General features: G+C 43.2%; 1 protein-coding gene across 6 annotated transcripts in view; it reads right to left on the reverse strand.

Moving 5' to 3' along the window:
- Positions 1-22,500, reverse strand: part of LOC143292894 (centrosomal protein of 112 kDa-like) — a 98,198-nt gene that overhangs the window by 54,170 nt on the left and 21,528 nt on the right. For 3 of the 6 annotated variants that reach the window (XM_076603564.1, XM_076603562.1, XM_076603560.1), the window contains exons 1-2: positions 14,367-18,858; positions 9,594-9,660 (exon numbers count right to left, since the gene is read on the reverse strand). In XM_076603564.1, coding sequence (XP_076459679.1) covers positions 9,594-9,660; positions 14,367-18,225 — 3,926 coding nt within the window. In that variant the 5' untranslated portion in view covers positions 18,226-18,858. Of the gene's footprint in view, positions 1-9,593; positions 9,661-14,366; positions 18,859-22,500 lie in introns of those variants that run through there. The other 3 variants (XM_076603565.1, XM_076603563.1, XM_076603566.1) reach the window with 2 other exon arrangements.

The raw sequence follows: 22,500 nt of genomic DNA on the forward strand, positions 1-22,500 counted from the left end.
ATGGATAATCTGTTTACTAACTATTGGTCCAAAGACTTCCTAAAGATGTCAGTGAAAGGTAGAACTAGGAGGAAATATTCAGAAATATACTGAACATTTATCGAGGCAATCAATTAACAATCAAATAAATATGGACAATAAATTAAAAAAAAATATAAATCTTTGCACCTTGTGTATGAGGATCCTACATACTGGGGAGGTCAAAATACCTGCACAGCTTGAGTGGCCAGCTTAGTTATTTCGCAGGCCAAGCAATGTCAAGTAAACGAGCACTAACACGGCACACGTGGATTTATACGGGGACACATTTCTCACTGGCTGACCATGGAAATATTCTGAGCAACATAGCAGGGAGTAAAACATGTTCATGTCAACAAATCTTCTGTGAGTTATGAAACGACTTTTTCACAGACTGTCTCAGAAACCATCAGTGGTGGTGGTGGGGAAAAGGCGAAAGAAAAAAATATCGAACCCTTCAACGAAAGCCACTGGGGGTCTCCGCTGAATACTCTCCACTGGAGAGGGCCATTTGTTATGCCTGACATGATTCCTGTTTCATCCGCTGGATGACACTCGTCAAATGTCTCGGTATTGGCAGCGATCAACCCCCGCTACCCCCCACCCTCCCCCATCCCCCACCCCCCAATCCACGACCCCCATGGTATCTGATTTTGAGACACGACCATTTAAATGCTTCAATAACGTATGCCTCGACTTGGCCTGGACACTATTTGTGTGATTTTGCTTTGAAACGCTTCTGACGGCGGTCTGACTGGAGTGTTGTCTTACGTTTTTCATGTTTGTGACTTCAACTTTCCCCTCCAAACAGAAAGAGCGCATAAACAGGCGAAATACAGAGCGACACGGAGCTATTTTCACTCCGGCGAAATCCATTCTCATAAACCTCCAACGGCTTCGCCGGGAACAAACTGCCGTTAGGAACCCAAATACACGAGATCCTGAACGCCGATACATTTATTACACCTCCCGCCTCCCCAACATAACTCGCTCTGACAGTTTGGCGGAGACGGTAGTAGGGAACTGGGGGGTGGGTGGGTAGGGATAGGAATTAATCTGCTGCCCAATACAAGCCTAAAACAAAATATGTACCCCTCAGCAGACGTTGGAATTGCTTGTAGAAACAGTCCGGAGACTGGGAGGTGACGAGAAACAAAACCTCCTTGTTGTGAAAGAACCCACAAAGTAGCTGCTGTCACCACTAATTGTACTTGGCGCAGACGCCCTGTCAGCATGCATTAGATTAACACTTCGTGCGTGATCAGCAAGCCGTATTGTCTTCCCGCAGGCATCAACGTCATGACGTACTGAGGTAAAACAACAACCGACTTAAACAACAGCATGGAACAATAGACCCCAGGCATTGATTTTGTGGCGAATGGTCAAACCTCGCATGGGCACTAAACCTATTCAACAGTTTTGGGGACCGTAGTTTGCGATCACTTTGATGTTGTTGTTGTGGTGGTGGTGATGGTGGTGGTGGTGGTGGTGGCAAGTGTGCCTGTGAGCATGAACAGTACTAGATATTCAATGTAACATATTGAAATTAAGTATAAATCTAATTATAAATTTGATTTATGTGATCACCAAGATGAACGGATTATTCATGCTGAAGAACAAAAATCCGAAATCAAGTTTTGTTACATCAACATGATATAGTAAAATCTATAATAATAAAAACAATAATAAAATCTAAATTTGTTCTGGGTGGATCACAACGAAAAGGAGTGTTCATAAATGCGTGAGAATCACAACATCCACAACAATGTTTAATTAATATGAGCAGGCTCAACGAGTGACATGCACCGGGCTTTCTCCATTTTTCAGATGGAAACAGTGGACAGTGGTAGTAGTAGTGGTGGTGGATATTACCAGGGCCATTTCAATGCCTCCTCTTATCGTTTCAGTCGACTTAAAAACACGGTAATAACAACTGCTTTGTTTTCTTGGATCCTCCCTCGGGGTGAAACCACAAATCAAATCTTTGAAGTCATGTGCTTACACACAGAACCTTATAAGGACTGTCCAATCCTTACCAACCGTTTTTAGACCCTTCGTCCAAATTCTAGAGGAAAGGCACCGAAGCTATGTCCATAGCGCTTGCTGAGCCATTCCAAGGAAAATCTCTGCACACACCTCACGCCCGAACATAGGACCTTTAAACCTGATTTGTGAACGTTTTACACCTAAACAGTTTGCAACTGTGAAGTGCTGAGAAAGACAACGTGTGGGGAAAAAAAGAATGGTTGCGAAGAGACCGAGATATGAATTTGTTAAATAAAAGTCATTTTATGATTATCCGCCATTTGTCTGTGACAGAAAAAAAAAATCTGCCTCTGTCAGAAACTAAGAAAGCTCGGATGATGTCCATGTTTGTTCTTGAACTGGGAAAGCGGTTTTTTAAAAGTCAAATGGGTCAATGTATGGAAAATTCTCGACCTGGTGGTAAAGGATTCGAAATCTAATTAGATCAAGTTTTGAAGATCCGTGAAAAATGGGCAACTGATTAAAAATTCATTTTGAACAAAGTCTAAAGAATTCTGGACTAGAGGGTATTCATTCAAAAAACGACAAAATACTGGATGAAGGTTCGGGAAGAAAAATGAAGAAATTTTTGTGTTTAAGTAGTGAATTCAGAATATCATGGATTAAATAACTTTGACTTGCTGCTACTTGCTACAGTATAATTGTATGGTATCCTCTTTATTCCGAAAAATGACAAGCGAATTAGTTGCGAATTGCATTGTCTTGTATCGTTCTGTACAGTACTGATTTGTATTGCGCCCATTTCAAAATTCGGACAGCGCCTCGCCAGAGAAAAGCGATCCGTTATTTATGTTCTTTCCAAAATTACACACAACTCCTCTCTCTTTTTGTAACTTTTCGAAAATAATATGAAATAACAGCATCTGCAAACAAACTGAAATCCCAGCATGGTGTCTGTGTGTGAGAGAGAGAGACAGAGACAGAGAGACTGAGACAGACAGATAAACAGACAGACAGGACAAACTGGCTGAGAGACAAAGACCGACCATTCGAGCCCAATTTACACCACGATAAACGTTAACTTTAAAAGTGGCAATTCAGTGTGACTGAACATCACACGACCCCATTTCACAGGACCTGGCGGGTGTTTTACCCCATTCCAGTCAGCCAGCAAAGTTCTACGAGCATGTAAATCTGTGATGTGAACTCACTGCCTCCAGTTCACTACAAACCACAAAAGACTAGTTTAGAGTTTAGTACCGTAGACGTGGCTGGAGGCGCGCGGAACGGAGCAGGTCCGGTTCGCCTATTTCCGTTTCGCCTTCTCTCTGATCGAGTGACCACCCCTCAATTGCCTCTTTGTCCTGTTTCGCCTACCCACCGTTTCCCGTTTCTTAGCTGTAAGGTTAGCCTGCAAGTCTCACGCACACAAATGCACATGAGTACTCATGTCGGTGTGCAAGTAAGTCTGTGTGTGTGTGTGTGTGTGTGTGTGTGTGTGTGTGTGTGTGTGTGTGTGTGTGTGTATGTGTGTGTGTGAGTGTGTGTATGTGTGTGTGTGTGTGTGCGTGTGTGTGTGAGCGAAAGAGAGATAGAGAGAGATACCAGCCGACTGAACATACCAGGAAATATTTATGGTACCGAACCTATCATTTCAACTTAAATTGAGCGTATCATGACTCCCGAATGGCACTCGTAAAACTAAGCCGTACTCTGAATAGCCTTATCACAGCCTATTTTTGGGTAACATGGACGAAGAAGGAGCACAAACGATTCTTACGGCCAGTGACCGACTTGTTCATTCTATACATTGTTTTTCTACGTCTATTTGTTTTTATGATAGTGTGTATGGGGTCAGCTGTTGACATAAGTATGGACGAATGGGGAACTGTTGGGATCTGAGATTTAAAAAAAAAATCAAATCAAATAAGGAAAAAGGAAAGGACAGAGAAACAGAAAAACAGGCAGATATGAAGCGAACGAAATCTTTTATCTTCTTCTTCTTCGTTCGTGGGCTGCAAGTCCCACGTTCACCCGTATACACGAGTGGGGTTTTTACGTGTATGACCGTTTTTACCCCCGCCATGTAGGAAGCAATACTCTGTTTTCCGTATGCTGGATATGTTTTTGTTTCTATAACCCACCGAACGCTGACATGGGTTACAGGATCTTTAACGTGTGTATTTGATCTTCTGCTTGTGTATACACACGAAGGGGGTTCAGGCACAAGCAGGTCTGCGCATTCGTTGACCTGGGAGATAGAAAAAATCTCCACCCTTTACCCACCAGGCACCGTTATCGAGATTCGAACCCCGTACCCTCAGATTGAAAGTCCAACGCTTTAACTACTGGGCTACTGCGCCCGTCGAAATCTTTTATGAGTTTGACCGTCTCCCGAGTCCGTGATTTTGGGAAGAAGGACGCATAATACTCAATGATATATACAAAACAAGATTAAGTGAGAGAGAGAGATGGGGGTGGGGGGATATATATATATATATATATATATATGGGGTGGGAAGGGGGTAGAGGACGGATGGATCAAATGGCTGCCATAGTCAAAAACGAATTATAGATCTTGTGGTTGAACACGTCTTCTGTACGAAGACGCCAACTTCTCTGATTTCTTTTGCACGAAAATTTCCCTTGCCGAGGGATAACAACTGTCTGCAATTTTAAACATCAAGACTTTTCTTCCCTTAAGACAAAAGTTATGGGGAGTCACCACACCACCCAACCAACAGAATTTTAGATGACTCACTGTTGATCCCCTCCCTGTCAAATATCTGATAAAAAATTACATATATTAGATACTTAAATTCGATACCTTCTCGCAAACAGCGCGGGTTTTTGTTTTTTTGTTACAACCACCCATACAGGCCATGCTAGTTCTGACTCATTCACACCTCAATTAAAAACTGACAACGATCCAAGCATGAAAAACGTGGCTGCGAACTGCTGGTACATTTTTTGTGTACGACACTGCAAGGATTCACTTCTTAGTACAGTTGATGCACTGTCTTGTCATAGTTCGTAATTTTTACTCAGCTGGACCAGCCTGCATGTTTTGATGAATGTTGTAACGTGTTGTAGTGTACTTTTATTGGAACTATTGCACTGTAAAGCGCGTAGCTACGTAAAGCAAAACCACTGCATAAGGCGCAATATAAATAAACATTATCATTATTATCATCATCATAATCACCATCACTAATGAGTGTATGAGCTTATTTGTTCGTTTGCATGTTTTGGTCAACAGACAGCTAGAAAGACACACTGACAGCTACAGTCAGTATGAGTCAGTTTCCTGCTCTGGTCAATGAATGACAACCGGAAATTGAAGATGGGTGATCCAACATCGGTGATCACAACCCCCCTTTATACTTCAAACCTTCCACATTATAACCCCCCTCCCGCCCCCACCAAACCATGCATACAGGTAAATCTCTCATAAACAAAAACAATCAAAAGGGTATGATAGATGAGGGAGATTCTAAAAAAAGAATAAAAAATTAAAAAAATAAAATAAAAAAGTTCGTTCCAAGCTGGGATATCTGCCTGCCCTCGCGGGAACAGAATAATATTACACAGGCCAACTTGATATGAAATAGCTTTTCTTGCTATGCAACACTGGAAGCATAGGGACATGACAAGAATCTTCTCCGTAGCATGGCAACAACATTGGAGATGCTCTTCCCCCTCGCACGCACCCATCCCCGCCTCCAATTTTTCCATGCGGTTATTTCAAGCAACGAATTAGAAATAAGCCAGCGTTCTCGGACGAGACCTCAAAGAGGCAATAACTCGGCGTTCTATTTATAACTACACATTTCTGTAACTGTACACCTGGGTGTTGAAAAGATAAAGGCCGAGCGTGCAACAATGTTCCACAACAGTAACAATACAAAGGACACTGATTGCACCTTGACACAAAAACCTTCCAATCATGACCCCCATACATATTCAAGTCATTGCGAACAAAACCACCTTCCATTACAAAATAACAACAACAAAATCCCTAACTACCACCACCAGGTCACTCTCCCTGACCCTAACATGCACAGCCCTTGGTAGGTCTGAGCACAGGAGTCTTCTTTGAAGCCCTGATCTCAGAGTAGCGGGCTCCTGAAAGGCCCACCCAGGCGATCTCCAGGCGGGTAGGCGCTGACCCGGAGAGGCAAAGACAATCTGATAAGCCCGGCAGGACGTGTACGCTGGGGCCAGGATCGAGTGGCGTGCGTGCTTGCTGAGCGAGGTTCTGTGGCGCCCCGGGCTGGAACTGATCAGGGGAACGTTTCTGGCAAACACTGGCTTGTCACCACAGAATTAACCACTGTGGGGGCTGTGGCTTGTCACTGTGTGAGAGCAGGGCTCATGACCCCTCTCTGCTTCGTGTGGTGATGATAACAATTACAGTTGTTGGGGGCTGAAGGAGGAAGGGGCGGGGGAGGGGGAGGTGGGGGATGAGGTCAATCAGGCTCCTATACATGTTTAAGTCTGTGGTGACAAAGCGACATGACATGGCGGGGTGTTATTTGGGGAACTTGTTACACATGTTCTCACCCCCTCTCCGTCTCGCGCTCCCCCCCCCCCCCCCCAAGCTCCCCACCCCATCCCCTCCCCGTCCATGCCTCTGTTCTATCCTAATTCCTCATGATTATTTGGAAAACTTTGCGTGCTGGACATGCAAATATTAAAGCTGAATGCGTGCAAAACTTTAGGCTAAACAATTTTAAATGAAACATGTACTGGCCATATTGAAAGTCGCTGCATGTGTTTCTGAGTAATTAACATTTTTTCTTCTTCTTTTTTTCTTCTTTTTCTTTTGTAGTTGTTTATTTCCCTGACTCTGCTAGTTTCTTGTAAACTGAACGTTTATGAACAGATAGATTCCGACCATATGCCTTCAATAGGAAATACCCTCTTTTTTTTTTTTTTTTTTTTTTTTTTTTTTGGTTGTTGTTGTTTTGTTTGTTTGTTTCGTTTTCTCCCCAAATGAAAACATGTGTTATACTCAGACATCAAATTAATAATAAGTTTGTGAGGGATAACGAAAATATCTTATTGTTGAATAAACTTTTTTTTTTTTAAATCGAAATGGTGGCGAATATGACTAATAGTAATGTTAACAATGCACTTATATTTAATGAATGCGCTAAGAATATGAAAATTCATGTTCCTATATCATTGAAAACAAGAACCTGATGATTGGTTCGATCGCAAATGCAGCTTTTACACAAGAAATGTAAGAAGATTGTTCATAATGTGTGGAAATTTGAATATATCGATGTTAAAAAGTGACTAAAAAAAAGCTGTTGAAAGGAATATATTTCAATGAGGCATTACTGTATCAATTTGTTTCTTCTATAGGAAATCCAGAAAGAATTCTGGAAAGTTATCTATAATCCTTCCTTAAAAAGGAAACAACCAAGAAATAATATCAGTACTGACGTGCAATTATACGCCTTACACCATTGTTAAAAAAGAAAATAGTCGCTAGTACTTGTAAGCACAGATGTTCAAGATACTGAAATTGATGACCACATGAAATCGCCTTATTTCCATGTTAGATGTCTCATGTGCACTGAATAAAAGTCAAACCGCAAAGGCCCTGAACCCGATGGTTTTATTGGTAAATATAAGGATTCTAGTGATCACATCATACAGGTTTAAAATATTGTTCTGACTGATAAAAGTGTTTTCCATTCAAGCTTGGTGCCACCTTTTTTTTCTAATAAGTTCTCAAGAGAGGAGATAGCAATAATCAGGACAATACAAACGCATCTCTGGCAGCAATATTAACATCTACTACATTCTCGTTCGCCTTATACTTTCGTTGACATCTGTATACAGATGCGTTTTTCCATCTTATATTCATTTACATTATTGATGCTTTTACATAAACCTCTGTTGTGTTTGCCCCTGCCGCTCGGCAGATATGCATTACATGTGATTTCTTTCATCCTACATTATTTACTCATTTCAAATAAGCAATATTCAGTACGGCATATTTTACCGGTCATTGCAAAACCTTTTGCTTCACAGCAAAGTACTTTCTCTGTAAGGACGAAAAACAACTAGATCGACCCATTACAAATATGTGTGTGGTAAGTCATGGTGGAAGAAATACAATGAACTCCAACCCACAGTTTCCATTAATGTCTGCATACTTTACAACCTATAAAAACATGGTGCTGCAAAAATGACTGTCTTCATAAGCAGGAATTATTATCAGTAACATTACCAAATGCCATTCTATTCAGACTGTGTCAGTGACAAATGGGTTCTGTGACGGGCAGGCACAAAAACGACCACCTGTCAAGGAAAGCATGGCGTCAAGACTAATGCTGGACGAAATTAATTTGTGGGAACGTCTTCCGTTGTTGCCAAGCCGCTGGCAGCACATAAATGAAAAGAAAAAAAAATCTTACAAAACATTCATTGAGCTCAGTTACTAAAAGGATTTTTTTCTAAATCGGCAACATTGTTAATATCTCTGATCATTGTCAGTTTAAAAAGTAGTAAGCAGACGTGCACCTTCGACAATAACGTGGAACTACCTTCCACAAGCGATAAACACACACACACACACACACACACACACACACACACACACACACACACACATATATATATATATATATATATATATATATATATATATACACGCAGAGAGAGAGAGGAGAGAGAGAGAGAGAGAAAGATTGACTTGGCTTTTTTCTACCCAAAAAGAAGAGAAAGACACCACACACAGAAAAAGAGAGAAAGAAAGAGGGAGGGGTGACAATCCACATGAATCAGTAGTTACAGTAGTTTCGGAGACAACAGAATCGCGCAAAAGTTCACGTCCACTGGCCAGCAACCATGTTTTCACGCACATCCTCGCCTGTTCAATAGCTCACCACACACACACACACACACACACGCGCGCGCGCAACAGCAACAACCCACCACAACCCCATCACACACAAATGCGCCAAACCGAAGTCAATGCAGGACCAGGTTGCTTGTTTTTAAGACACGACTGATGATGATACCGCAAAGACCCCTGAAGATAAAGATTTACATAAGTTTGGAGACACTTTTAGCGTTGACAAAACTATCCTCGGGGTCTCATGCGGTCTGAATACCGAGTCATAAAATTGGAGAGAGAGCGAGAAAGAAATAAGAGAGAAAGAGAGAGAGGGGGGGGGCGGAGAAAGAGAGTGAGGGTGGAGGGGGAGAATCGGTCAGCTCGATTCCTGTTTATCATGACACCACTACAACCAGCACCTCCGCAGTGCCACCAACCACTAAAGAAAACACATACACACAAAAATGCACACACAGACACGGCTGATAGAAACCACGCATACGCTTGTGAGTACCAACACAAATAAACCTATGAAAATGTGAAACTCGTGAATTTATCTATATGGGAAAAGAATTTCAATCATATAGGAATAAGAATGAAGACCTATACACGTACATGCACATGCAAGCACACACGAACACATGCGAAGGAATACACCGCACACACGCGCACACACACACACACACACACACACACACACACACACACACACACACACACACACACACAGACTGACCTGCCAGTTATTCCAGAAGAAGGGGGTTCGCACAGCTTCTTGATCCACACGGCACATTTCTGACGATCTGCAACCAACACACACACACACACACACACACACATACATCTCACTACACATCATGACTTCGTCATCTGTCAATAGCAGTTAGTTAATCAGAGAATAAATCAACCAATCAACCAACCTACCAATGAGTCTAGCAAGCAACCAACCAGTCTGTCCATCACTACACAGATCAATCAATACATCCATCCATCGATCAACGTGCCAACCAAACAACCAGCTGACTGACTAATTAAGCGACCAACCAACACACAAATCATTCATTCAATCAGTCAACTGAACCATCAAAGAATCGATCAATCAGTCAGTGGGTCAGTAAGACCAATCAACAGACCAATCCCACCAACCTACCATTCACTCAAAGTATTCAATCAATCTTGAGTCAGCTACTTAGGCCTCATATTATGGAGACCTATCATTAATAACTGCCGCTACGGTACCGGCGCTGGGACATTAACACAGAACGGGCGAGGGTGTGGTAGCTGCATGTGTAGTACACGGGGGATTCGGGGTGAACGGCGTGAGGATGACCCCATGGAAACGGTGCGATCAGCAACAACTAAAGCGATTCAAAACAAAAACGGAAACAAAACTGAGTCACTTTGATCCACTGACTCAAATCAAGTGGAATCGTTCAGTCAACACCGCCGAACAAGCAGGAGGGAGGAGGCGAGAAGGGGGGGTGGGGGGGAGGGGGAGGAGTGGAAGCGGGGTTGTAAAAAGGGGGCTAAGTGAAGTGAATCTCAACCACCTGCCCTTTCAATTGGTGCTTGTCACATAGCTATACCCAGTCTTGAACCCAAGCCTGTTTGTTTTCATCGTTCTGATCAAGTATGAAGCACTTAGTTTTGTACACTTTCAACTGCGGAATCGACCGAGATACGACCATGCAGACACACAGAAATGCGTGAAATCGAGTTCATGCTCTTGCACTGTCTGTCTGTGTCGTGGATCTTCCTAAAGAAGGCCACTGTCTCTGTGGGGGGAGGGGGGTATTAAAATTGGGTTGTTCTGATTACACTGACAAAGAAGGTAGGTGTGGCTCAGGGAAAGGACAGTGGTGGTAGATGTTCTCTCGCAATCTGTGGCTGGGGTCGAAGCACTGTTACTTGGCTTGAATCAAAGCTTGAATCAAAGAAAGTTGTCTATCGTCTCAACTCTGAGATACAGACCTCGCGGCCATTTGGTTTGGTTAGCTATTGACATTTGTTCCTGGGTGAAGTCCGAGAGACCCACTCACGCACCTGTTCATCTAACCTCATGATCTTTTATCATTTAGTGATCGGTGAACTTCGAGAGGCATTGTTGCATAGAAGTCTTATATAACACGATGACACATGGAAAGGCCGTGTGCCTCACCGTTGACAGCAAAAAATGTCCAGCGGTCGCTCTGATGTGGTGAGGACAAGTGTTTGTGTAGTTAAGTGACAAACAAGTATCCAAACCTTTTTACAGTTTGTAATGGGGCAAGACTGACTGGAAGAGTATGGAAGAGAGAGAGAGAGGGGGGGGAAGCGAGAGAGAGAGATGGATGGAGAGATGGATGGATGGAAGCTTTATTCATTTACAGGCCACACTTATAGGCCTCTCATGCGAGGGTGTCAGAATAAACGTTTGAGAAGAAGATGAAAACAAATCATCAAAGACAAAATATTTTATACTTTGTACAGTCAGCCAAGCAATACACAATGCAAATAACACATGCATAGCAAACTGCACTCGATTGCCATACATGATCATTACATGTGTGTGTGAAAAAGGGAGAAGGGTGGGGAGAGTGAGGATGAGAGACAGAGACAGAGACAGTCAGAGAGACAGAGTTCCTTAAGAAATGACACTCCTGTTTTCTAACAAAACATTCTGCTCGTTTGACAAACAAATATGGCGGCAGAACGCTTGTCATCGCCCCACTTGCTCCTCCTAAGCCTCTGTTTTTGGAAGACTTATGGACGACTAGAGTGAATTTCAACAAAAACACCGGCCTGCTAACACCCCAACGAATATGACTCTTGACCGTGACAATAAAAGAGCTTAAAGAAAGTCATGATAAAAATAAGGAAAGGAAAGGCCACGACTCACTGAACAACACGTTACAAGTTTCCAAAACGTAGCGCACAAAAGACAAGAGGCATTAAAGGATTAGTCCAAGTCTTTGAGTTACTTTTTTCCTCGGTCTCTCTTATCAGTGGCCAGCTGGGTGTGTTAGGGGGACCAGGGTTCCCCCCACAGTCACCCCGATTCCAAAGGACTTAAGTAACAGATGATAACAACGTTGAAACAAAGGGTGTTTGTAGGCCCCAAAACGGCGCCCACCAAACCAGGACACTATCATCCACTTCAACACCTCGTTATTTGGGTAGCTGTCGCACGAGTCAATGTACTGTTGTGCCCACCCCTAGGATCGCCAGAGGAACTTCGGGGATAAACCCCGCGGTTTAAAGGCCGTGAATCTCTTGGTCAAGCACTTAATGGGTCTTGGTGTTTGGACTAATATTCATGCCCATTTACACAACAGCTCGCGCCTTTTAGAGCTTTCTCCCGTGTGAAACTGGGCATACAGGTGGCGCTGTCCATTTTCCGTTGGTACTTGTAACGGTCCACAGACATGCAAACGTACGCTCAGGGGGGAAAAAAGGTCTGGAGACAACTCGTTAATGGATTTGCGACCTCGGGTTTCTCCAAATATTTATACCAAACTATACAATGAAACGATCAACGTCCAGAAAATCACTGATTCAACAAAAACTGTAGAGTATTTGTATATTATGGCAAATCTGTCGAAGAAGTGGGCCAAGAGAAACACAAAGAGGACAAATCTCTCAGTATGTTCACCATTTAGACCAAGCGTATCCGAAGCAAAACGTTTGGTCCATTGAAGCTCATACGGATTTCGCGATTTCTCGGTGATCTGCACAACTGTCACGTCGTGTTAACAATACTGTACTCTGCCATATGAAAAGAAAGTGGGGCCTCAACTGCTGGCATAATTTTACTTATCAAATGGTCAGTCTTCCAGACATATTTTGCTTCCTCTGTAAGTGATGGTCAATACTATTTCCTTCTACGTTTTGTTTGTTTCGATGATTGTGTTAGAATATTAACCCCCCGTGTTCGTTCTTACGTTCCTGCTTTACTTGGGAATGCGCAAACACGATGTAAAGTGTGAATTTTACTGTGGTGGGTGAACACACACATAAAAACAAACATTTTCATTGCGATATTCGGTGGATCATGTTTAGACATGATATGCCTTACAAGTTGCACTATGTAATTATGTGCAAGATTTATTGTGTTTAACACAATTATCGCATGTCCTGATATCGAACAAAACAACTAACAATTGACAACTGCGATTTTATAATAAATTTGACATACGGAAGAAAATGTTTCTCGATGCAAAAGATATCAGTATTCACCCGGTATATTCCCAAAGGATTTTTAATTATGTTTCGTCTTTCATCATATTTGTAAACGAATGTCAATATTCAACTTCAGGTTAGTTCTCCTTCCTCGGAACATTCTAGATTTTCTACAAGTCTGTTTCACACACACACACACACGCACGCACGCACACGTACACCAATGTACGCACGCACGCACACACGCGCCCGCACACACACACACATGCAGTCTAACAAAAGTTAAGAAAATCAACAATCCACAAACTAACTCCCCCACAGTCACACACAGTATGTCCCAAATTTATCATTGCATGATGATGATGGCAGTGTTCTCGGTGGCTGTTGTTCACAGCAATACTGAGATGGAAATGTAGGGACACACACACACACACACACAGACACACACACACACACACACACATAATTATAATATATATATATATACATAATAATATATAAATCTATGCACACACACACATCACGCGTTTGTAAAATTATATGCACAGAGACAGACAGACAGACAGACACACTCACACACACACACACACACACACACACACATGGTCAACACTACCACCAAAAACAACAACACAGCTATGGGGGTTTTCTTCAAATATATCGACTTGACTACATTATCAAGGGAGAGATTGAACTTAGATTTCATTGATCAATTTCCTGTCTGATATAAAACTAGAAAAGACGAAACAAAAACAAAAACTTTGGATCCGCCACCCCCAAACCCAGCCCCTACCTTCGAAATACTAACTGGATCTGCATTGTTAGAAAAAAAAATTGGCTAACATCCAAGACTGTGGCTGATGGCATTATTCCAGACAATGATGGACTATAACCACGGCTGATCAAGTTACTCGTTATATATATTTATTGTGTGTGTGTGCGTTTTGTTGACTGTGTGAACTATGTATGTGCTTACATACAAGCGTACACACACATATGCGCACGCACGCATACTTGCGTATGCCTGCACAGACATTTCATCTTGTCTACCACGCAGCGTTTCAACAAACTGCTAAGTGACAGAACAGCATGGGTATTTAAAAGATGAAATAGTTTGTCCATTTCATGGTATGATTTGTTCGAATTTGTGACTACATTTATGATGTGTCTCTATCTGAAAGAAACTGGAAGGGAGGGAAGTGAAGCACACACACACACATGTGCGCGCGCGCACACACACACACACACACACCATCACCACTACCACACAATTTTTCCCTACCTATTCCCCCCCCCCTCCGCCGCCCCCCACCATACGACGGACCACATGACAGACCCACACATCACTCACCTGACTTGTGCGGCAGTTTGAGGACGTGAGGCTTCATGTCGGCCAGCATCTTGTCAAACTCCTCATCCAGCTTCATCACCGCCTCCTCCGGGGTCTCCATCTCCTCCGCTCCCTCAACAACAACGCGCTCTCCCTCCTCTACCTTGCCTCCCTCGTCGACTTCCTTCGAGCCACCAGACCCAGAGTCCTTGGGCGAGCCCTGGGCGTTCTGCGATGCCTGCTGCGGAACGTCCTCAGAGCAGACTTCCTTGTCTGTTCTAAACACGTCCTTGTCCACGCCCAGGCGTTCCAGCAGCTCCGTGTTCTTGCACGCCTCCTCGATCAGGACGTCTGGATTGACCTCCGTTGCTGACAGGGCCAGGGGCTGGAAGCGAGAGCTCGTCCCCGCCTGCTGCGCGGTTGACTGAGGTTTAGGGCTCTTCTCTTCTGGTCTGGGACACCCCTTGAAGGGTTTGGCCTGGACACCTCTTTTCTGAGATGGCTGACTGAGAAGACGAAGTTTCAAGAAACGTTTTGTGTGTAGCTGATCTTTCACTGGTGGTCTTCCTGAACCCCCACCTTCTTCGTGGGGCACACGCTCCTCTTCTGGTTGCTGTTGCTGTTGTTCCTGTTGCTCTTGAAGCTGATTCTGTTGCTGCTGGTCTCGCCCCTGTTGAGGCACTTCAACTTGCCGATGGGGTTCTTCTCGAGGCTCCTTACTCTCAGGATGCTTCTCCTTTTCTTGGAGAGGGTGTTGGTCCTGGGGAGTCTGTTCTTTCACTAACTGTTGTTGGTGCTCTCTGAGTCGCTGTTGCTGCTGTTCGAGTAGCTGTTGCTGAGTTTGCAGTTCCAGGTTTCTGGAGAGACATAGACAAAGATGCTGTAAATCAGCAACAGTTCTGGAGAAATCTGACAAACCTGAAACTTCCGACGTGGGTTGCTGGTCAGACAGACGCAACAGGGTGAGGAGTTTCTTGAGCCGTCTCTTGTTGACTGACCGTTGTACTTGACCCTGTGAGTGTGAGTAAGAGGTTAAATAGTTAAGCACATCACTGCGGTAGCTACTACCACTACCACTATCTGAGAGTGACAAGAGAGAGTCAACAGATGAACTACTGTAAGAAGTCTGAGACTGACTGAGGTCAGCGCTCTTTCTGGTGGCAGTGGACCCCTCCTCCCGAGCACGTGAACGTCTTCTGTGGGACCTTGAGGACCTTCTCTTGTGTTCACTTGTCCCACTAAGAGACACCTGAACAGACGCAGAAACAACAGACTTTTCTGTTTCTGATTCAGGATCCAACCTTTCTGGTGGTTTTGCCCATTTACTCTGCACTAGACAGTGACTGTTAATGCTGCTACTAAATGGAAGGCCAGACAGTGAAAAGGTCTCAGACTCTCCTACTGCATGTAAGTTCTCTGACAAATTATTTTCACTAGACGAATGTTTAGTGCATAGACTTGTGTTAGTGGCACTACTGTTTAATGGTAATTGCCTTTCAGTCACTGATTTGTCATTCTGTTGATCCTGTGCACAAAGTAATCTCGGTGACTCGTGGAAATCACGCGAACCGACACCATCTTCGCTGGAAAAAGATCTTTTTTGTGCCATGCCAGACACAGGCAAACAGTCAGCAGGCTGCAAGATATCAGGAGATTGATCAGCAGCACGGTCAGTTTGCTGTTGGCTTTCTTTCATCGACAAGCCATCCACTGCATCATTCCCTTCCTCCTTTTCAGTCTTTGCTTGTTCTCTCAGGAGTTCGTTCGAGCTCCTATGGTATGTCTCAGAGCCGAAAAGAGAACATCCCGAAAATTTTCTATCTGACACAGAACTGCTCTCATCATGCTGGTCCTTGTGAAAGCTGAATGGCACAGGAGAGTCTACAAAAATAGCTTCTTTGTGAAACATATCACTCAAGATTTTGTCTACAGCGCTAAGATAAGTTCTGCCAGATTGTTCTTCTCCAAGTATACCATGATCTGATGATTCTGCAATGTCATAGCAAGAGGAGTCATCACATGAATTTTCAATGCCCTGACTGGTCACACTGGAATCCATTTCCTTTTGATGGGCCTCAGTCGAGATATCGTTCAGTTGCTTAAGGGAATCAGATAAGCATGCGTCATAACTTCTGGGGAAAGTATGTGAGTCATCAAATGAGTTTCCAATCAAAGCAGACACATCAAGTTTCGGCTCCACTGTCTGTGTTTCTGTTGTGACATAGTTATGCTGGCCATGAGAATCAGGAAAGTAAGAACGGTCAGTTTTGGAGAAAGCGGGCGAGTCATCAGATGATATTCCTGTCAAAGTGGTCATCTCAGATTTCATCTCCATCGTCTGTGTTTCTGTTGTAACATGTTTTGGCTGTTGTGAAGCAGGCGAGTGCGACCGATCAGTTCTGGAGAAAAGAGAATCACCAGATAAAATACCTCTATTCAGAGAGGTCACATCAGCTTTTATCTCCTCCGTCTGAGTTTCTGATGTGACGTGGTTTTGCTGGCTGCGAGTATCATGTGCGTTTGGACAATCAGATCTCCGGAGAGTAGCAGAGTCATCAGAGTGAAATTCTGTGGCCAGACTGGTTGTATCATAGTTCATCTCTTCTGTCTGCGTTTCCCCTGTGACCTGATTTGGTTGAATGCCTGCACCGGAATCATCTATACAGTCAGGTTTGGTGTAAAGAGAAGACTCACTGGAGGAAACTTTTGCCCCAAGAATAGTCATGTCACATTTAATCTCTGCTCTTTGTTCATCTGTTTCAGTTTGGCTTGGCTCACTGTGACAAGGGGGTCTTTTCATATCAATTTGAGGGGATGAGAATGAACTATCACTTAAATTTCCTACATTGACTATTGAACTCTCTGCGCTTGCATTGTTCAACTCTGATGCTAACTCTGCCGTCTGTGATTCTTGTTTTTGTTGAAGCTGGTTTTCGCCAGGTAAAACTTTAGTCCAGTGCTGCTGTACATGTGAATCACAAAAACAAGATACTGTTCCAGTGTCCCCCTGATGAGTCATACTTGTGTTATGACTTTCTAACACTTTGTCATTATATGGCGTTTCACCTACGATGCAATGACACTGACACATCTGTTCTGTTTTAAGATGAGGATGATGACAGACAGCAGCAACTACTTTTTCGGCACCTTTCTGCAAACCATCTGCTGAAGGAGATCCAGATGGTGGGGAAACAGTAACGGTATTGTGCAAAAGCAAAGTGCTTCCTGCTACAGTGTCTGTCCGTCCAGTGGTCTTTGTCATGTCATTTGGTGTCTGTGAAGTAAGACACGGAAATCTTTCGCTCAGTTCATACGCTGTCCCATTGCCACCAACCATGATTCCGATGGCACTGAGCGGCACTAATCTCATATCCATGTCATGGACCGTCAACTGAGGGAGACCACAAGTCGACACAGTCATTGCTGTATAACTATCCTTGGCATTTTGGCTATGGTCTGCAAATGATACTGATAATGGTGCTGCTGCAATGAATGTGGTATCACTGGTAGTGGCGAAAGACTGATTTATGACGGCCTGAGGATGAGTCGCACTGACTGCAGATGTAGCTACAAGAGTCACAAGGGTAGAACTGTTGGCTGTTGTTTGTTGAGTCTGTTCTGTTTCAGACCCGGGAACACTGGAAGAACTAGTTTGTGATGGATCAGTTACGGAATTCAGACTTGGTGACGAAGTCGGATCGAGGCAGAGAGAAGAATGCTTATCATCAGATTTTATCAAGTCACCCGCTAAGTTCATTTCTGAACTGAAACCTGCTTCTCCGCGACAGTTTTCGTTGTCATTATTTGCTTCTTCGTCACTAATATTTGTTGAAGTGGCACAGGTACCCTCTCCCAGCATGGTTTTCTTTTCTTTTTGCATGATATCAACTTCGCATCTCTCTGAATCGACTGAACCTGCATCCTCAGAATCAGTGCTCACAGGACATTTGTCCACAAGAATGGAACTGGATTCTGGCAATGAAGTCTGTATCAAATCACTATCACTCTCACGTCGGGTCTCTGTTGAATGTGGTCTCTCTGTCACTGAACAAGGTGATTTTCTTCTTTCTATCGAATATGGTTCCTCTTTTTCTGATGATTCTGGTCTTTCGTTGTTTGCACAGACAGACACAGACGTTTCGATGGTTGCTGATGAAAAAGAGTTATTTTCTGACGAAGACTGCCTCTCATATCTGCTACTCTTTACTTTGGGGACTGACTTATTAGCACTGATGGAGGATGTCACTTCTTTTAATTTTCTAAGCAAATCGGGACTCCTGGCAGACAAACGAGGAGAAGAGGGGTCAACAACGGCACAAAGGTGGTTGTTCCCCAACTTAAAGCTTTGGTCCTGGTGATTGTTTTCAAGTTTATCACTCTGATCCTGGTGAGTGTTCTCACTTTCATCCAGGTGATTATTCTCACTCTGGTTCTGGTGAGTGCTCTCACTCTGGTTCTGGTGGGTGTTATCACTCTGGTTCTGGTTCTGGTGAGTGTTCTCACTCTGGTTCTGGTGGGTGTTATCACTCTGGTTCTGGTTCTGGTGAGTGCTCTCACTCTGGTTCTGGTGGGTGTTCTCACTCTGGTTCTGGTTCTGGTGAGTGTTCTCACTCTGGTTCTGGTGGGTGTTCTCACTCTGGTTCTGGTTCTGGTGAGTGTTCTCACTCTGGTTCTGGCGAGTGTTCTCACTCTGGTTCTGGTGGGTGTTCTCACTCTGGTTCTGGTGACTGTTATCAAGTTTCACACTTTGGCCCTGTTGATGTATCCCAGATTCAGCACTCTGAGCTTGATGATTGTTCTTACTTTTATCACTCTGTTCCTGGTGACTGTTCTCAAGATTAGCATTCTGATCCCTTGATATATTTGGCTTTCCTCTGAAGTCGATCGAAACATCTGCTGGTGTTCCGCTGGCTACTAATGGGGCTCTCGTCTCAAGACCTTCTTGGAGAGTACACAGTCCTATACCGGAATCAAGCCTTTTTAACTTTGTGCTTGGTTCTACCACGGTATCAGTCTTGGTGGATCCATGGTCAAAACTGCCACTGAATGTGATTTTTTGAGACACATGTGAAGATTGTGATTGTTCATTGGTGCTGGCACCGGGAGAGACATCAGCATTGGACACACATGACATGTTTCTGTTTTGGCACGGCCATGCACCAGACGTTGATGCTAAACTATGAAAGACCTCACTGCAGTCTGAAGCAGATGACTGCAAAAAAACATCTGAACAACAACTTTCACTGCCATCCACGCTGGTCACATTCAGTCGCGGGGTTGGTGGAGGGCTGAATGTAGCGTCGTGAAGACTATCTGTCCTTCCATTCACGACAGGGCAATCACTTTGAAATGAAAGGTGATCAGGAAAAACATCTGACCGGGTGTCCAGTGAACGTGACTGTTCCGTTTTTGCTTCTTTCAACACGTGAGTTTTAGGTGACAATGACCTGGTCCTACTAGCTGATTTCGTCAGACGTCGCCGAGTTCGACTGTTATTGTCTTGAAGAGTTCTGGCCAGCTTGGCCAAATCACTGTGACTTCTGGACCACACAGACATGGTATTTCCACTCCAAGTAAACTTGCTCTCAATGTCGAGTATCAATAATCTGTCATCTTGAGGGCACTGCTGCAAACACCCCGGCGGTAATCACAGCAAATATCGTGGGGTTGGACTGCGATCCATTCCTTAAGCCGCACACTGACAGAAAGTGGGTTTGCTATGTTGTGTGCCATCCAGTATCCCACGCGATATCACACTGCTGTGTCCTGAAAGGTCTGAACAGCGAGTGGCCGTCTGAGAAACCAGGCAGAGAACACGAACAGTTCTGGCGGACCACACGCTAAGCACATAGAAAGCTCATCAATGTGCTGTAATGGGGGTGACACCAGAACAAAATTACTCATTAGTCTTGATCCAGACCTCTCTAAACGCGTCCATTGAAACCCCCACCCTTGATTGGCACTCTGTCAGTGCCGGTGTGGGGACAATCAACAAATCTGTGCGCTACAGGTAAATGATCCGATGCTGGCATGGCACAGTGATCCACGTTGAAACGATGTCCACCTACCACCGCTTCTTTCATACTGTGAACATTGGCAACACCGAATCGTGGCCACAGGCTTTCAAAGATTGTTAACGAAAAGGTACCAGCTGATGGTATCTGAGTTCGCTCACGCATGTCAACCCCATCAGGCCCATCAGCTAAACGCTGGCACCTTGGGTTGTTTTCTGTGCCAAACATAATTCAGTTATGTCACGAACATACATGGCTCGTATTCCACACATGTTGTTCTCAATCCGATCCAGCGAAATCACTTATAATGGTACAAGAGAACAACAGCATGAGTCAGGTGAAAGATCAGAGTGAGCGACCTAACTGCTGTTGAGCAGTTCCAGGTCCATTTAACGGGCCCACACGATGATTTACGTCGAAGTTCATTTACGATGACAGCACTGCCAAGCCACGAGGGCACAGTAGCGATATTCACTGCCCTTCGCCCAATCGCGGTTCCACGATACGTGTGTGACAGGCGAAGCCCCAAGTCCCCACAATGCCACACACACACACAGCGAAATGATGAATCGCCCAGTAGGAGCGAACAGCTATGAAGTGTTCTGCGGCTCACACAGACGTAGACAGAAGGTAGGAGGGACAGGCACGGGGGCCGACTTGGGATTAAAGACGTCCAACGGGTGGTGGGTGGCAAGGGGCGGTCGCACGGACTAAAACTGTCTTATATATGGGAAAAACACTGGCCGTCACTTTATCAGGGGAGTCACCTCGTCAGTTGTTAAAAAAAAAAAAAAAAAAAAAAAAATTCTCATGGCAGTTCTGCTCATACCTATCCACTTCGTCCTTTCTCAATTCACTTCAACCAGTGAAAGCTTTATTTCTGTGATGAAACAATATCATTTTCTTCATTTGTTTAGTTTATATATAGGACGCTGAAGGGTGATGCATTAGAATGACACGAAAAAGGCTTTAGTATTTCGTATACTGGGAAGTGGAAATACAATTTTACGAAAACTATAAGTCTGTTCATCTGTCGTTCTCTCTGTATCTTCTCTCCATTGAATAAATACATGAAAATTGGTTACAACTTTAAAGGGAAAAATGAACAACGATGAAACAAATAACGATCACACAAAACAAAAACAATAACAACAAATAAACAAAACTCAATGGCAGTTTCAATCAAAATGGCCCACACGACAGACATGACAATGAATAATGACTATCAAACATGCACACAATGCTGAGAGAGAAAGACAAAAAACAAAACAAATAACCCAGATTGTTCCAAATAACCAAATGTGCCTTAGCTATTCTGATAGAACATTTTTCAATTGTATGACTACAGACATGTAAATTAATGTTCTGGATAAGTGAGATTCACTGAAAATAAGAGAGAGAAAAAATCCAATATACCACAACATTCAGATTGAGGCCCCGTTGTGACATGGTTGAATTTTGCTGCTCGGGGCAGATGTATGCATCAGTACAACATTCATACCAAACACGTTTATTTACAACCAGAACTAAAAACGGTAAAATGACACTTATTAATCAATGCGTCGATACGTAAGAAACAATCATAACTAAAAACTGTAAATTGACAGTTATCAATCAATGTGTCAATACGTAAGAAACAAGTGTTCGAGGTTTATGAAAGATTAACAATTTAACAATAAAATGACTCTGGAAATGTTCATTGCATCCACACAATTTCTTGTGCCTTTCCCAAAAGGGCGTTGTCATAATTGTAATGTGTGGAGAGAACTGATTTTTTTGCATTCACAAGCCAAATTTAGTGTCGTCAGAAAATGCATTTCAAAAGAAAAATTAATTTGTTTACCACAGACACACATACAACCGAAACAAGGTTACCAAATATGCTCTTTTTTTTTTAAACACCTGACAAAAACTAAAAAAAAGCCCAAACGAATATAACTTACATAACAAGTATATAGTATATATACTAATGCATGGAAACAACATCCTTATATATATTTTTTTTTTTTTTAATTATTTATTCATACAGAATTGGTCAAGAGTTTTTATTTACTATACATACACGCATTGTATATATATATATATATATATATATATATATATATAATTTTTTTTTTAAAGATATAAATACTATATATATA

This window comes from Babylonia areolata, chromosome 18 (assembly GCF_041734735.1).
Source record: "Babylonia areolata isolate BAREFJ2019XMU chromosome 18, ASM4173473v1, whole genome shotgun sequence".
Classification (NCBI taxonomy): Eukaryota; Metazoa; Mollusca; class Gastropoda; order Neogastropoda; family Buccinidae; genus Babylonia; species Babylonia areolata.